General features: G+C 37.9%; 1 protein-coding gene across 1 annotated transcript; it reads right to left on the reverse strand.

Annotated features, from left to right (window-relative positions):
- Nucleotides 1-925: 925 nt before the first annotated feature.
- On the reverse strand, nt 926-15,573 carry LOC118797890 (cytochrome P450 3A27-like). The gene is made up of 14 exons (XM_036557185.1): nt 15,441-15,573; nt 15,271-15,356; nt 13,224-13,317; nt 13,048-13,100; nt 10,260-10,359; nt 9,295-9,408; nt 7,792-7,880; nt 6,605-6,750; nt 6,238-6,365; nt 5,293-5,371; nt 4,843-5,003; nt 4,067-4,293; nt 3,541-3,703; nt 926-2,628 (listed from the first exon to the last, which is right to left on the reverse strand). The coding sequence occupies exons 2-14, from the start codon at nt 15,348-15,350 to the stop codon at nt 2,518-2,520; spliced, it is 1,545 nt and encodes a 514-aa protein (XP_036413078.1). The 5' UTR covers nt 15,351-15,356; nt 15,441-15,573; the 3' UTR covers nt 926-2,517.
- Between the last annotated feature and the right edge of the window lie 1,013 nt (nt 15,574-16,586).

The raw sequence follows: 16,586 nt of genomic DNA on the forward strand, positions 1-16,586 counted from the left end.
ACACAAAACTGTCTCGTGTTAGCGAGCAGAGGAGTTCAGTTTGGGGTAAAAGATACAAAAAGATTTTGTTCTTATTAAAATATACTAACATATTCCACATGATCATGAACGGGCAGCGCGTTTTCAGCAGTGAGAGCTTTATTTATTAAGAGATAAACTGATCTGAACTGGCCTGCATGACAGACTGCACTCATTAAAGGCCCATAGCCTACATTTACTTTACACTCCAGGGGTCGGCTGCCCCAGCTGTACATAAGTTCAACCGCAGGCTAATTGTTACATGAGTCTTTATTTATTATAGTTATAATAGTTAAAGATAAAGATCAGCTTTATGCGCTACTAAATAAAACAGGTTCCACCACACAAGTTTAAATGTTGAGTTTAGTTGGTTAGTAATTAATTACACCCTCCTGCATTCACACATGGACAAAACGTAGACCAGACTGTGACACTGCACAGTATACATAGCAGATTAATTCATAGTAGACACTGAATATTTCATAGGAGATACTCAATAATTCATAGTAGATACTGAATAATTTATAGTAAATACTGAATAATTCATAGTAGATACTGAATAAGTCATAGTAGTTACTGATTAATTCATAGGAAATACTGAATAATTCATAGCAGATCCTGATTAATTCATAGGAAATACTGAATAATTCATAGTAGATACTGAATAGTTCATAGTAGATACTGAATAGTTCATAGTAGATACTGAATAATTTATAGTAAATACTGAATAACTCAGAGTAAATATTGAATAATTCATAGTAGATACTGAATAATTCATAGTAAAAACTGAATAATTCTGAGTAAATACTGAATAATTCATAGTAGGTACTGAATAATTCAGAGTAAATACTATTTATGATTCTGAAATGATTCAATGTGCTTTGTTACAAAAATCACAGAACTCACATTTCCTCAGAATTATTTTATTAGAAGTATAATATAAGCATGTTCTTTAAAACATTTCTAAAAACATACAAACCACAGATTGTGGCACTTAATCACCTGAAATCATCGCCTGTGATTAGTGATATTTAAGATCAAACTGAGTGGAAACACAAGGCAGTTTATTCACACAGCACCTTTCAACAGAAATTAAAAACATGATTACACAAAATCTAAAATTCAAATTAGAATTTAGGACAGTTAAAAAATCTAATTAAAAATTAAAGTTAGATTAGAACAATAAAGTGTCGTTATAGAGGACAAAGGGTCTAGAAACACTAACAGTGTTTAAACTGAGCTGAAAGCTGCTCTAACAGGATCGTTTTCAGGCTGATTTAAAGTGTCCAGATGAATCAGATGAAGCTGTTTGATTGTCTTTACTGGGAGTCCAGTTTGGAGACCATTACAGTGATCAATCCTGACCATTACAGTAATCAATCTTTAAAGGCGTGGATGAGTTTCTCCAGGTCTGGTTTAGTCCGAAAATCTCTGATTTTGTGACGTTCTAAAGGTGATAAAAAGCCGATTTAGTAACTGCTTTGACACAACTGATAAAACTGAGATCAAAGTCCATCAGTAAACCAAGGTTACATACTAGTTCTTTCGATTTTAGGGCTCTTGAATCCAGATAGGCAGCTAGTCTGTGCCTCTCATTGCTATTCTTCAATAAAATAATCTCAGTTTTTTCTTTATTCAACCTCATAAACATTTGTTCCATCCAGTTAGTGATGAGCTCAAGACACCTACTAAGTGAGTCAAGGGGACCATAGTTGGAAGGCCGAGTAGATCCGAGTATCATCTGTATAGCTGTGGTAAGATCTCCCATAGTCTTGTAGTATTTGGCCAAGAGGCAGCATGTATAAATTGCATAAGATTGGCCCAAGAATTGAACCCTGGGGGACACTACAGGTCACTGGGACTCTCTCAGAAACATTATTTTCTATTTACACAAAGACGTTTCTTCCTTGCAGGTATGAACTGAACCATTTTAGGACAGTTCCCTGCCCAGTTCTCAAGTCTGTCTATGAGAAATTTATGGTCAGTGGCATCAAAGGAGGCGCTGAGATCAAGTAGTAATATAACCTTAATTAGAGCTGTTTCAGTACTATGATCAGACCGAAAACCTGACTGAAATTTATCTAGACAGCTATTTAAGGACAGAAAGCCAGTAATTTGCTTGAAGACAGTCTTCTCAATAAAAGGTCAAAAAAATCAGTAGAGCTGCTTCTAGATTTTTTTTATGAGAGGCTTCATAACTGCAGTTCTTAACTTGTTAGGAAAATCGTCCGACATGAGTGAGGTGTTCACTACATACAGACATCATTCATTTCTACACTGTAAAATACTGTAACAAGTGTCAAAAACAATGAAATTCAAGTGAAAACTGAAATTCAGTGAAACTTCATTAGTGTCGAGGTCTGGAGGTCTTCGCAGCTGGCTGGAGTAAAATATACAGTATATATAGTATAATATAAAAACAGTGAAACTGATGTCTTTTTAATTAAAATGAATTATTTAAAGGTCTATATTAAACACTGAAGTTCTCCTGGATGTAGTTCAGTTGTCGTTCTGTGTGTTGCTGCAGTGGGATGCTTTTCGGGGGGTGAACTTGAGCGTGATGGGTTTTGTAGGAGTCAGCAGAAAACTTTCACTTAGCTCCAGAGGAGCCTGAGGAGACACAAAGCCAAAAATATTAACAATAATGACTGCACAACATCATCCATTAACGTAGTTATGATAAATTATATATCTATACAATCTTATACAGTTACTTCAATATTTACAATCAATCTTTTCATCTACAACCTTGCAGGTGATGTGGTGGTTTTGCACGAAAAATAAAAAAAAAACATCTATTTAATTCATACAAGCATGCAAAATTTCAAAACTGTGCTACAAACAGTTCTTTAGTTATAAGTTCATAGTTGAACTATAAGTTGTAAAGTTCCCCCACATCAGCTTATAAATTAAACAATTAAATAAATAAGTAATATCCAATAGTTCAAAATAATTAAATCAAGAAGTAGCCATTTTATTGTTTTATATGTTAGTAAGTGTTGTTTTCAGGAAAAAAAATGCCTTTCAGAGGAATAAACAGGGCAAAAAACACAAATTGATTATTAGTACAACAGAAATGTTGAAATAATACATAAAACCAAACTTTTCTGAAAAAAATGTGTGAATATCAAATACCAAAAATATTTCATGCTCAAATCTGTAATGAGTACATCCTCCAACAAATGAACTTTGTTTGAATTTATTAACATTAATTTAAAGTTGATTTAAAGTGAAATGTTAGTTTTATTACTCTTGTGTTTATACCCATTTAATATTTCAGCTGAGTTTACAACCTGAAAGGGCAAACTTCAAAAAAACACTGTTTATGGTGACGTTTTAGAAAGTTTGCATGAATTAAAATGACCTTTTTTAGTTCCATGATGTGACATAATAGGTCTGAGATGAAGCCAGAACTGCATTTAAAGTTGTGAAAATAATATCATAATAGAAGCATCACCACATCACCCCCGAAAGGTGACAGATGGTAACTGTAAAAAGGAGTTAGTATCTTTAGCATCTGACCTGAGTTTCATCACAAACGCTGACGTCGAATCTCTGCAGCGTCTCTACGATGGCCAGCTTCATGACCAGAAGAGCAAACCTCATTCCAATACAGTTCCTGGGTCCGGCACCGAAAGGCATGAACATGTAGGGGTCTATACTCTCCTTATTCTCCTTAGTGAACCTGCACAGGACAGTAAAACACAGCAAAATGACCGTGCAGGTAACAAAACACTCATGGAAACTTAAACAAACTCAGTGCAGTTGGAGATTCCTCTATTTTCATGTAATCTAGTGTCCAAAGTTTCTCTCTTTCTCAATTTAAGCTACTCTAATTCATGATCAGCTCTGCTTTATCATTAATTGAAAAATGTGGTTCAAATTTAATACTTCAAATTAATTTTTTTTTGTTCTAATTTTTCTTATTTGTAATTAAGCAATGGTGCCAAAATCATGACAGAATTGATAAACAGCGATAGTGATGATGATCATATTAACAAAAACATACAATAAATTAAGTGTTGATGATAATAATAATAATATTGACCTCTCAGGGATGAAGGTGTCTGGGTCAGGCCAGTATTCAGGGTCTCGATGGAGGACATAAATGGGAACCACCACAACGGTTCCTTTAGGGATGGTGATGCCGCAGATCTCAACAGTTTTTTTGCAGTGTCTCTCAGTCCGAGGAAAGACAGCGTACAACCTCATCGATTCATTCAGAGCAGCATCCAGATAGTCCATGTTCATCAGGGCATCATACTGAACTGGACCCTTTAAAAAGGAAACCAACAACAGTAGTACATGAAATTTACTGCCCAAAATACTGTCAATGAAAAATGTTTCTGTTGCTTACTTCATAATACAAGTAGCTGCCAAAGAATAACATATGTAGTCTAAATAAAACGGGCCCAGTACAGACCCCTGAAGAACCCCACGGTAATTCTGGATTTCAGTGCAAAGCTGGCAAACATTTGTTCACTGTACTTTACTGAATTTCATTGTTTCTCCAACACTGAGGTCACCAAGGTCTGGACCTCTGTATTTGTATATTGAGGTGTACGTTGAGATTTTCTCATCTGATTACCGGCATCATTGCTTTAAGTGAGTGGAGAGAATGATTTTGTCGTTACTATAAAACTTTTACTCAACATGGCGGTTCTTTGATTGTGTCAACAAACTGGACAGGCAGCTGTATCTGCCAAAGCATGATACACATAACTAGAATTTTACTACTGCTTAGCCCAGTGCTGTTCTTCCTCAGACACTGGGTGGTCCAATGGACTTGTTTAAAATGGTACAGAATCAGGTGGGTGGAGTCACCTCATTGGGGAAAGTTCGGTCGACCTCCTCCTGAAGTTTCTTCAGTACCTCCGGGTTGGTGGCCAGGTTGTAGAAGAAGAAGGACAGCGTGCTGCTGCTCGTCTCATACCCAGCGAAGATGAACACCATGGCCTGGGACAGGATCTCATGGTCACTCAGACCTGCAGAGGGAAAAATGCTAAACTGTAAACACCTCATAATTCCTCAGACGTCTCTCCAGCACTGAGGGGTTCCTCTTTTATTCCTCTCACTTAATTACAGACTCAGGGATCAGACGACACTTCCATCCTCCCTTTAGCTAAACTGTAATGAACCAGATGAGGTGAGTGGAAATAAAAGTTTGGACTCGTCTGGAAGGATTAGGAAGCTCTACAGGCTCCTGCTCAGTAATCACAGATTCTCCATCTAAAATAGTTCAGCTGTATTTTTAAAGAGTGAAGTGGGCGGTACCTTTGTTTGTCTGTTTACCATCTTCTCCTGTATCTGCTCTCTGAGAGTCGATCATCAGCTGGAGGAAGTCCACTCGGCTCTGCAGAGAAAGAGGGAAATGGAAAGGCAGATTAACGTCAACACAGATCAGTGTAGAATTACAGTAGTGACCATTCAAAGAGTAGATCCATCTGACTGAATGTATGTTTTCCATCTTAAAAACACCATCCATTTATTTAAATCCCAGCCCAAAGGGCCAGGAAATGACACAGAAGCCTCAGCAGCTGAATCTAATCTCAGCTGAGTGTTGAGTGTGTCACTCTTCCATTCTTTTCAGGAGACTCACTTTCAGTTCCTCAAAGAATCTGCAGACACACCTCCAAAGTTCAGTCTTAGAAGCTGGTTGATCATTTTCTGAAGTAATCAAACACATTCAGTGGTGTTGAGGTCTGGACTCTGGGGTGGTCAGTCCATCGTTCAGCTTCTTTGTTTGATGTGTCCGTCTCCTTTTCTCAGTGAGGTTCTTCTTGATCAGCTACACATCCTTTCAGACCCACAGCGCTGAGTCGTCTTCTCACAGTGGAAGGATGGACAGAAACATCTGTGGATGTTTTCAGATCTGAAGCAGCTTGATTTTTCTCCTCTCTCTCAGAGATGAAAGCTTTAAGTGCTGTTTATCTGATGGGGCAGTTTTGGTGTCTACCAGCTCTTCCAGGTGGTTGTTAGGAGCCACATTTTCTCTGTAGCTTTTCAGTTTTTCCAACTCCATATATATATACATACAGGAGTTGGAAAAGACTGAAATCCAGTCTTTATAATCACCCTAATTACTATGTGTCCCTCGTTAAAGGTTAATTAGTGCAATTTTCTGTCCAGTTCCAGGAACATACGATTTGTGAGGTGCATTCAGTATAAACGTACAGATGCTCAGTGAAGCTATTTCAGCATCTTAATTCTCAAACATACCTTGTAGTTTTTGTCCTGTCGTTCAGCCTTGATCCTCTGCAGGACGGCGAAAAAAAAACTAGTCACCGATGGTGGAAACAACGATAAATTCATTTTTTCCAGCAGGGGAATGGTGAAGGGAAACAGCGCTGGAACATGAAAACAAAGAGGAAAATACACAGACTTCAGTAACAACAAATAAAAACCACAATTACTAAGAGATAAAATTGAGACTCACGGATTCAGGAATAAAACATATGAAATGACTTTATTGAGTCAAATGCCGCCACTTGGTATTTCAGCATTAGACACTCTATTAGTATCGTATATCAGGAATTCTTAACGGCTCAGTTTAAACGTGTGTTTTAATGTGTATTTATTACATTACCAGCGATGAAGAAGACCAGGGGGGAGACGTTCAGACTGAGCTTCTTCACGTTGGTCACAAAAGGGTCGTTGGGGTTGTTGAGGGAGTCGATGTCAACGCTGAAGGCTGTGCTGGTCACCACGTCCATAGTGTATGGTCCAAACACCCTGTCAATCACAGTTACAATAAAATTAGCACATAAAAATTTAAATGTACTATTATTCTCTACCCCCACGACCCATGAACATCAACAAAAAATAATAAAATCTGACAAAAACCTCAAATAGTTTGTAGCGTTTGGCACAAATAAAGTAAAAAACACAGTTTTTCGGTTGTTCTGGCTGCTGCGCTTGCATAGATCTCCACAACAAGGGGGGCGTTCCCCGCTCATGGCTTAACCAGCAAGCTGATTGGCTCTTTTTTTAGGGGGCGGGACTGTCCCTGTTAACATACACCATGTTGAGCGTTATGAGCTTTCCTATTCAGTCTCCTTTATAACGTCTCTGATTAAACGCAGTGAATATGAATCTAAACGCAGCAAATGTATATCTAAATGCAGTGAATATGAATCTAAACACAGTGAATGTGAATCTCAATGCAGTGAATATGAATCTAAACACAGTGAATGTGAATCTAAACACAGTGAATGTGAATCTAAACACAGTGAATATGAATCTAAACACAGCGAATATGAATCTAAACAGTGATTGTGAATCTAAACACAGCGAATATGAATCTAAACAGTGAATGTGAATCTAAACACAGTGAATATGAATGTAAATATAATGAATATGAATCTAAATACAGCGAATCTAAATACATCGAAACTTGAGATGGATACCGAGGTTACCGGCTGAGTCAGAGCAACATGCGCACGGCAGCATGAACTTAAGACTGAGAGCCGAGCAGCATGTGAGTGTCCCTTAAGTAGGGAGCCCACAGCTGCTACCATTCAGCCCTAATTACTCAGTCCTGGCTCTCCATCCCCTCTTAGTGGCCAGAGGTGACCTAGCAGGTTGCCAGGACATCACAGTTCCAACTTTTTTGGGAACATTTTCCTGCCATCAAATTTGTAATGAGCGTATGTTTACAAAGAGCAATAAAATTCATTAGTTGAAGCATAAAACTGTGTTTCGGTACCGTATTTACTTCAATACAGACTCTTCCGTGGAGAATTAAAAGCTGATAGTGAGAATTTCTCTACTCACTCTTTCACTTGCACTGTTCCTCCTTGTCCTGCGATCTTCTGCAGGTTCTTTAATAAAGTACTGGAGTGCATCTTCATGATCCCGAACATCTGTGAAAGCACACAGCTCATCAGTTTGTTTCTACAGGTAAAATTTGTAGCTTCAGTAAAATTCAGCTTTAACTAACAACTTCTCAGCTCAGTAACTGCTTCACTGTCATCTGATTGGTGTTACATAACTTTTTCACACAATTTTCTCCCCAGTTTGGTCATAAAGCCCCCCCCACACACACGATGCTAACAACTCTTCCAGCATTCTGTAACAGCTCTTTATTTTCCTAACTTTATATTTAACTTTTTCTCTTTAAATTGTTTATTTTAACCTTGTCTTTAATTTCTTTTCTCCTACATCCTTTTGAATTTCAAACTGAATTATCTTTGTGAAGCTTGTAAAGCACTCTGAATGACCGCAGTTTATGGAAGGTGCTATATAAATAACCTTGCCTGAGAGGATCAAGGCTAACACGCTAGCACTCTCTTCAGATGGCTGCTAAAACAATGTCATTAGACAGATTAACACTTGGACGTAAACAGAGCAGACTGCATTGCGAGTTAACGCATGGATATCTGGTTAACCGCAGGGAAGAAAAAAACAATGACTGAAAAAGAAAAGCCCAAAAATAAGCATGCCGGGTTTCCTGTTGGAGGACAGCACTGAGTTAGGACTGTGGATGTTTTATTTCCCTTATTTTTCATGTTTTATTATTCAAAAATAGCCAAGGGAAATGTTTTTGTCTTGGATGAGTAACAGAGGCTGCCACTTCAGTTGAGCTAATGAGCTAACGCTACAGCTAAAAAGCTGGACTAAACCTTGGACACCAATGAGGACCCAGACACGAGGTCTTTCCTCCTCAGAGACGATATACAAACATTTAGTTTGTCAGAGAAACGAACTAATTTAGATTTTCACTGTTTCTGGATGTAGCTAACATCAGCTAGTGCAGTTAGCCTAGTTAGTGGAGAACTGCGCTACAGCCGACTGCGCTATCTCCGCCTTCTCAGTCACATCTTCAACAAGACGCTCACATTCAGGCACTCACGTTTCATAGTAGCGTTTAATGTAATATATACACTTATGAATGTGAGCACAACAGCCATATTACACATAAAATCAATGGACTGTTAGCATGTTTATCTTCTCCATCTCCTGTAATGAAACACAATAAACAGCTGATCTGTGATTTCAGTATTTACTGACATCTTGAATGATAAACTGAGTAGGACACATCCCTAAAAGCTAACTGCTAATTCTGTTACGTCAGCTAACAGTCGGCCATGTTGGCTAGCATCATGCTAAGTGAATTGGGAGGGGGAGGACCACCATTCTCACCCAGAGTGAGAGAGAGGACAGTGTTGATCTAGTGCACTCCAGCTTACGGATGGCTGTGGCATCACCGGGACAATTTTATTTAAAATTTCTTCTTTCATACTGGAAATTTCTGCAATGACTTATTTGTAAACACACCTCCTTCAGTCTTCCACTGGTGAAGGATGGAGAGAGAACGCTCCGGATTCTCTTCCAGTCATCGTCCTTCACGACGGTCAAGGCATCGTACAGCTCACCATGGACAGGAAAATCCTACAATAATATAATTATTTTGTAATACCCAAATGTGAGTTTGGACTTTTTAGCACTGAAATAAATACAATTTTAAATGAATCAAAAATTATTAAAAATCTACATCGTGCAAAAAAGGAAAAAAGAGATTATGTAAAAATTTGCTGCAGACATTTTTTTCCCCACTACCTCCTCTTTTCCGACACGTTTACCTCAAACCCTTTTTTACTGCCTCTAGCTAACTGAAGACAGCTAACACCAGCTAACTCCGCTGTAGCTGAGAACAGTTAATTAAAATCTAAAGTTATCTTGCATTCACTAAATCTGCCATGAGAAAATAGCTCAATAAAAACAGCTAATGCTATGTAGTTAACACTGCTAATTAAAAACTGCTTACACCAGCTAAATCTGCTATCTGAAAATAGCTAAAGCAGCTAAATGAAAAGAGCTAACGACAGCTATCTCTGCTAACTAGAATTAGCCAATGCAGGCTAAATCTGCTATCTGGAAATAAGGAAAGCTGCTAACTGAAAATATCTTAAGGTAGTTAATGTTTTTAGCTGAAAATAGCTAAAGCTGCTAAATAAAAACAGCTAATGATAGCTATCTCTGCTAACTTAAATTAGCCAATGCAAGCGAACTCCACTATTTGAAAATAGTTAATGCTAGCTAACTGAAAATAGTAAATACTACAGCGCCACCTAGTGAAGTGAAGTAGCAACTGTTCATAGGTCAAGTCTGAGGAACAGGACAGTATAATCATTTCATCAAAAAAATAAATTACTTGACCCCATTAACTCGTTAAAAGGCTTGACCACATTAACTTGTGAACAAATTAAGCGTATCGTTCTAAGAGTGTTATATGACCGTACTCGTCTGTTGGTGAAGAGGGAGTAGCACTCTTTAATCATCACGGCTTTTATGAGGTCTTTGTCCATAACACAGACCACAGGCTGCCTTACGTCATACAGACTGAAAGAGAAACAACATGCATATCTTCATCAGTTTCTGAGCTCTAAAAAACTGGGCGTGGCCTTAATTTTCATATTGTTTGGTTTAGAATTTGTTTATACAACATACAGAGATGTATGTCTATTTTTGCACTGAAGCAACCTTGGTCGTCTATATCTCCATGAGAATTAGGACAGCAGATAAAATGTGAATAAAACCAGAAAACAATGATGTGTAAACTGTCTTTTAAAGCTATTTAATTATAAACAGCACAAAGATATTTAATATTTTACCTTATCAACCTCATTGATTTTTTGATGCCTGCTCACACATGCCAAAAATGTTGGGACGGGGGCAATAAGACTGGGAAGTATGTGAAATTGTCAAAAACACCTGTTCTGGAACTTTCTAAGGATAAACAGGTGAACAGGTGACCAGGTGATGCAGTCATAATCAGGTATGAAAGAAGCCTTCGTGAAGGCTCAGTCGCCATTTTGCAAAAAACTGTATGAGCAAACAGTCTAACAGTTCAAGAACAACATTTCTCATCGCACGACTGCAAGGAATTTAGAGATTTCACCATCTACAGTCCACAACATTATTAAAAGATTCAGAGAATCTGGAGAAATCACCGTGTGTAAAGGACAAGGCCAAAAACCAGGCTGCGCTGCATTATGAGCTGTCATACTTCTGTATGAATGACCACATGGGCTCAGGAACACTTCTGAGAACCTTCATTAGTAAACAGAGTTCGTCACATGTGCAAACGCAAGTTAAGACTCTGCTTAAAACTACGCAAATCAAAAGTCAGGTATCAGCAACATCCAGAAACGCCGCCGACTTCTCTGGGCTCAGCTCATCTAAAATGGACTGATGCTCAGTGGAAATGTGTATTGTGGTCCGACGAGTCAACCTTTCAGATTGTTTAATGAAATAATGGACACTATATTCTCCAGACCAAGGAAGAAAAGGAGCAGATTGTTACCAGTGTAAAGTGTAAAATCCAGCGTCTGTCATGGTGTGTGTGGGGTGGGGGGGGTATTAGTGGATAACCTTCACATCTGTGAAGACACCATTAATGCTGAGAAGTAAATACGCATTTTGGAGCAACATAAGCTGCCTTCTATATGACGTCTTTTTCAGGGACGTCTCTGCTTGTTTCAGCAAAGTTAATGAGTTGAAACATTACATATCTTGTTTTTGCATTGTGTCCAACTGAAAATACAGATTGATGATTTGCAAATCAGTGCTGTGTGTTTTATTTTCATTTTTCCTTCTGTACCAAATTGTTTGGTATTGGGTTAGTATTTATTACTCATAAATCACAGACCTGGTTTGCCAGTTAGGTTTTAGTCTTAAAACAATAAAGGTTTCTGATTTATGAGCCATTAAAAACAAAATTTTAGTCTTAAAACAATAAAGGTTTCTGATTTACAAGCCATTAAAAACAAAATTTAAACAATCTCAACAGGCCCACATTTAAATGTTTACTCTTACAAACTACCATAACAACTCAAACTACATTTCAATTACATTTAAACTACACATATGACTGTATTGTCTTGAAACCAAACTGTATTCATGAAATCTTGTTTTACACAAAAATAAAATGTAAAATTTAGACACAGTACAGTGGCCTCACAAAGTATTTGGGCAGTTTAACCACTGGACAGTTTTAGTGAAGTTCAGGTTACTTTGAAAATGATATTTGTTTCAGAGGAGAACTCTTGGAGATGAACATCCATCCAGAGTGCACTGAGGGTTCTACAAAGCTCAGAGGTGGAAACCTCAAAGCCTGGAGCTGTTTATCTCACACACTTAAAAAAGATAGTTTTTAAGGGTTCTTTATTAAAGACAATGGTTCCATATAGAACAATAAACACTCAAAAAAAACCTTGCATGATTAAGGGGTTCTTTGCATTGTAAAAGGGTTCTGCAGACTGATGGAAAATGTGCTGAAGATGGTTCTATATTGAACTTTTTTGAGAAACGTTCCCTTCTTGGTGCTAAATAGAACCATATACAACACATTCTCCATCAATCTGAAGAACCCTTTCACAATGCAAAGAACCTTTAACCACGCAAAGGGTTCTTTGAGTGTTCATGATTCTGTATAGAACCATCTTTTTAAATGTATATGAAACGCTGAGGTTGTGTTCACTGATGGCTCGTGAACTCAGAAGTCTACAAATGATTCATCAGATTGAGGAAAAATGTGCAAGAATGTGCTATACATGGTTCTATATAGAACCTTTTTGAAAAGGGTTCTACACTCTTAATCCTTTGCATGATTAAAGGGTTTTTTGCATCAATAAGGTGTTCTTCAGATTGACTGAGGATATGCTGTAGATGGTTCAATATAGACCCTTTTTGAAAAGGGTTCTACATAGCACCAACAAGGGTTCTTCTATAGTCACAGGCTTGACATCATAACAATAGAAGAACCCTTTTGAATGCTATATAGAACTCTTTCTATATAGAACCATCTACAGCACATTCGCCATCACTGTTAACGATGCAAAGAACCATTTAATCAAGCAAAGGGTTCTTTGAGTGTTCTATATAGAACCTTTCCTGAAAAATATTTGAGGAACCATTTTTATAAGATTGTACATAAAACAATAAATGCAAAAAACAAAACAAAAGCAAAAGGTACTTTGGTCCAACACTGTGCTGGACAATGTTTTTGCAAAAATGTGCAGAACTCACCCCCAAACTCTCCCGTACTTCCTATAGCACTCCATATCGAGAACATGAGAACCCTGAAACAGAACGATGATCCAGATAAAATCATATTCAGCCCTTTAGACTGATCTACGCCCAGACGGTCTTAATCAATACTGGAATGAAGGATGATGAGAACAACGTCTGCAAGGTGAACTGACCTTCGTGTACCTGAACATGGTTCCAAGGACTGGAAGAGGTTTTGGTCCAGGAATTCCTAAACGTCTGAGCACACTTTTGGACCTGTATGCATATCTGTAACAAACACAGACCTTTATTACTTAAAATCCTCTGTATAAGCAGTCATATCCACTTCTGGCCACTTTATCGGAAACAGGTCAGTGTCACTGGTGTACCGAGAACCCAAACAATATCTAGACAGACTGTTTTTTCTCTTTATTATGTGTGACGGGTGGGAATGTCATGCTTGACGGACCCTGAAAAACAAGAAATTATCAATGTTGAATAAAAGCAAAACTTACTGGCCTTTAAAACCTGACTCACTGCTCAAATTATGGCATTTATTTATTTATTATGTCACTTTTTATGTTAGAGACTGATTTATATAAGTGGAACGCTAAACTCAAAACACTGATAAATTGTGAAATTTGATTTAAATTTAGGTTTTATGTTAAACATATTTATGCCCTGTGTATAAGGAAACATAGATTTGAGTGTGACAAAGGCTTGACGTTATTACAACTTTTATTTTGTAAAATTTAAGGTAGAACGTTGACCACTCTCTATAAAGACACTGAAAACTAGCTGTGTTTATACACAATATATATTTTTAAAACATGTTTTCCACAATAAAATCTGCACACCTTGAATTCATATATTCAAGCTTGGAAAACACATTTTTGCACATTTTGGTCTCTCAGAAACTACTAACTAACAATGTCCTGCGATTTTATTAATTTGTCTTAAATATAAAATACATTGTTTGAGTTTTTCAAGTGTGAATTTTGTGTAAAACACTTTGAGACGCTGTACTGAAAATAAAAAGTACTTTATGAATAAAGCTTCATTATTATTATTAGTATTATTATGAATGTATATGGAAATACTGAAACACATGAAGATGTACGATAACTCGTCGCTATCCTGACGTATACAGAGTAGGACTATGCTATATGACAATATATAACATTATCGTGATAAATTACGTCTCAATAAAAAACAATATACTTTTCTGATCATGTTTAACGGGATTTAGTGCCAAATATTGAATATAAATCATTACATTCACAGGTGCTGACAGTATTTTTAAAATGTAGCACTACTGGTTCTTTTTTCCCAGTTCCAACTGATCAGACATCGGAAAAAATAAGTATTGTGACGTATCGTGACGTATACTTAAGTATCGCAATACATCGCCATATTGCCCACCTCTAATACAGAGTGATACTATGATGGAGTTACACTCTCAGCAGTGAGAGAGTGATACTATGATGGTGTTACACTCTCAGCGGTGAGAGAGTGATAATATGATGGTGTTACACTCTCAGCGGTGAGAGAGTGATAATATGATGGTGTTACACTCTCAGCAGCGAGAGAGTGATAATATGATGGTGTTACACTCTCAGCAGCGAGAGAGTGATAATATGATGGTGTTACACTCTCAGCAGCGAGAGAGTGATGATATGATGGTGTTACACTCTCAGCAGTGAGAGAGTGATAATATGATGGTGTTACACTCACAGCAGTGAGAGAGTGATAATATGATGGTGTTAGACTCTCAGCAGTGAGAGAGTGATAATATGATGGTGTTACACTCTCAGCAGTGAGAGAGTGATAATATGATGGTGTTACACTCACAGCAGTGAGAGAGTGATAATATGATGGTGTTACACTCTCAGCAGCGAGAGAGTGATAATATGATGGTGTTACACTCACAGCAGCGAGAGAGTGATAATATGATGGTGTTACACTCACAGCAGTGAGAGAGTGATAATATGATGGTGTTGGACTCTCAGCAGTGAGAGAGTGATAATATGATGGTGTTACACTCTCAGCAGTGAGAGAGTGATAATATGATGGTGTTACACTCTCAGCAGTGAGAGAGTGATAATATGATGGTGTTACACTCACAGCAGTGAGAGAGTGATAATATGATGGTGTTACACTCTCAGCAATGAGAGAGTGATAATATGATGGTGTTACACTCACAGCAATGAGAGAGTGATAATATGATGGTGTTAGACTCACAGCAGTGAGAGAGTGATCAGCAGGAAGAATAAGCTCCATGTTCCTGGAGAGCAGATCCACTGGATCCACTGAGAACCCATTACAGGCTGGAAAACAACAGAGAAAAACACACGGGTTATTTAAGATGCAGCCAGATGTGCTTTCAGACCGTCTTTATCTTCTTAACTGACCTTAAAATCTCCTTAAACGAGTCGAAAGTGAAGTGCAGATCGTCTCCAGCTCGTCTCCGTGGGAAGTTTTCAGCCGTTCAGCTCCAGCGGAGGAAAGAAACGCCTCACTGTTCGGAGCGGCCAATCAGAAAGCGGGTCGCGATGACACGGACCAATCACAACGCTCGCTGCCCCTTCAGCGCTGAAAAAAGCAACGACACAAAACTGACTCGTGTTAGCGAGCAGAAAAGTGCAGTTTCGGTGTAAAAAAGTACATAAAATTATTAAAGAAATCACGCGCTGTTTGAATAACGAGCTTTGGAAAAAGATATTTAAGCTTGAAAAACGCTTTTTTGCACATTCTAGTCTCTAATTGACCGTTGTTTTAACGGATTGACCTTTGACCTGCAGCAGTGTCCTGTTATCAACAGGGAGTTAAAAACCCATAGAAATCATTGTGTTTTATTGGCTCCTGATAGTTTTAATAATGTGTTATCGCTTTTTTAATGGGCTGATATCACAGTGCAAAGCCCATCTGTCAAACACAAGGCCCACAGGTTCAGATCAGGCCCACCAATCAATCAATCAATCGCAAAAGTACTTACATTTTCTATTAATATTAGCCCATTTCACAATGCGCTGCACTACAGTCCCCAGCATGCACTGCAACGTAGTCTCCTACCCCAACAACAGTCTATGGGGCAGCGGTTACACCTCGATTCTACTCAATTCTACACAATTCCACACCAGTCATGTCATCAAAATTCATTTCAGCTGCAGTTCAACCAACATAAACACAACATCAGCTCAGCAGCTCAGAAACCGAGCCCGAGTCTTCATGAACCTGCAGCGAAGAGAAGATACCAGGTGTCCAGTTCAAGCAGACAGGTAGGTTTAAAAGACTGAGCACCTGTAAACTTTACATATTTCAAGTATTCATGTAATATTTAAGGTGTATTACAAGTGCTTATATTTTACTGCTTAAGTTTTTGTGTGTTTTGAATAAACAATTACAGCACAACATTAATTAAAAATGAAATAAAAACTTTTTCTTTCTCCGGCCCACAGATTTGATGAGATTTATTAAAATATTCCCTTCAGTGGTTGAGTTTGACACCCCTGATGTAAAGGATCCTAATGGTTTAACAGGTGACCAGGGGCTGATTC

Source organism: Colossoma macropomum, unplaced genomic scaffold (genome assembly GCF_904425465.1).
Source record: "Colossoma macropomum unplaced genomic scaffold, Colossoma_macropomum, whole genome shotgun sequence".
In the NCBI taxonomy this organism is placed as follows: domain Eukaryota; kingdom Metazoa; phylum Chordata; class Actinopteri; order Characiformes; family Serrasalmidae; genus Colossoma; species Colossoma macropomum.

What these genes read in the sequence shown, in the direction of transcription:
- LOC118797890 (XM_036557185.1), bottom strand. Translation starts at nt 15,350, where the DNA reads ATGGGTTCTCAGTGGATCCAGTGGATCTGCTCTCCAGGAACATGGAGC. An exon ending in CCATGTTCAGGTACACGAAG is followed by an intron (nt 13,101 to 13,223) that starts GTCAGTTCACCT and finishes GTTCTGTTTCAG; the next exon opens with GGTTCTCATGTTCTCGATAT. An exon ending in CCCTCTTCACCAACAGACGA is followed by an intron (nt 9,409 to 10,259) that starts GTACGGTCATAT and finishes ATATTATTGTAG; the next exon opens with GATTTTCCTGTCCATGGTGA.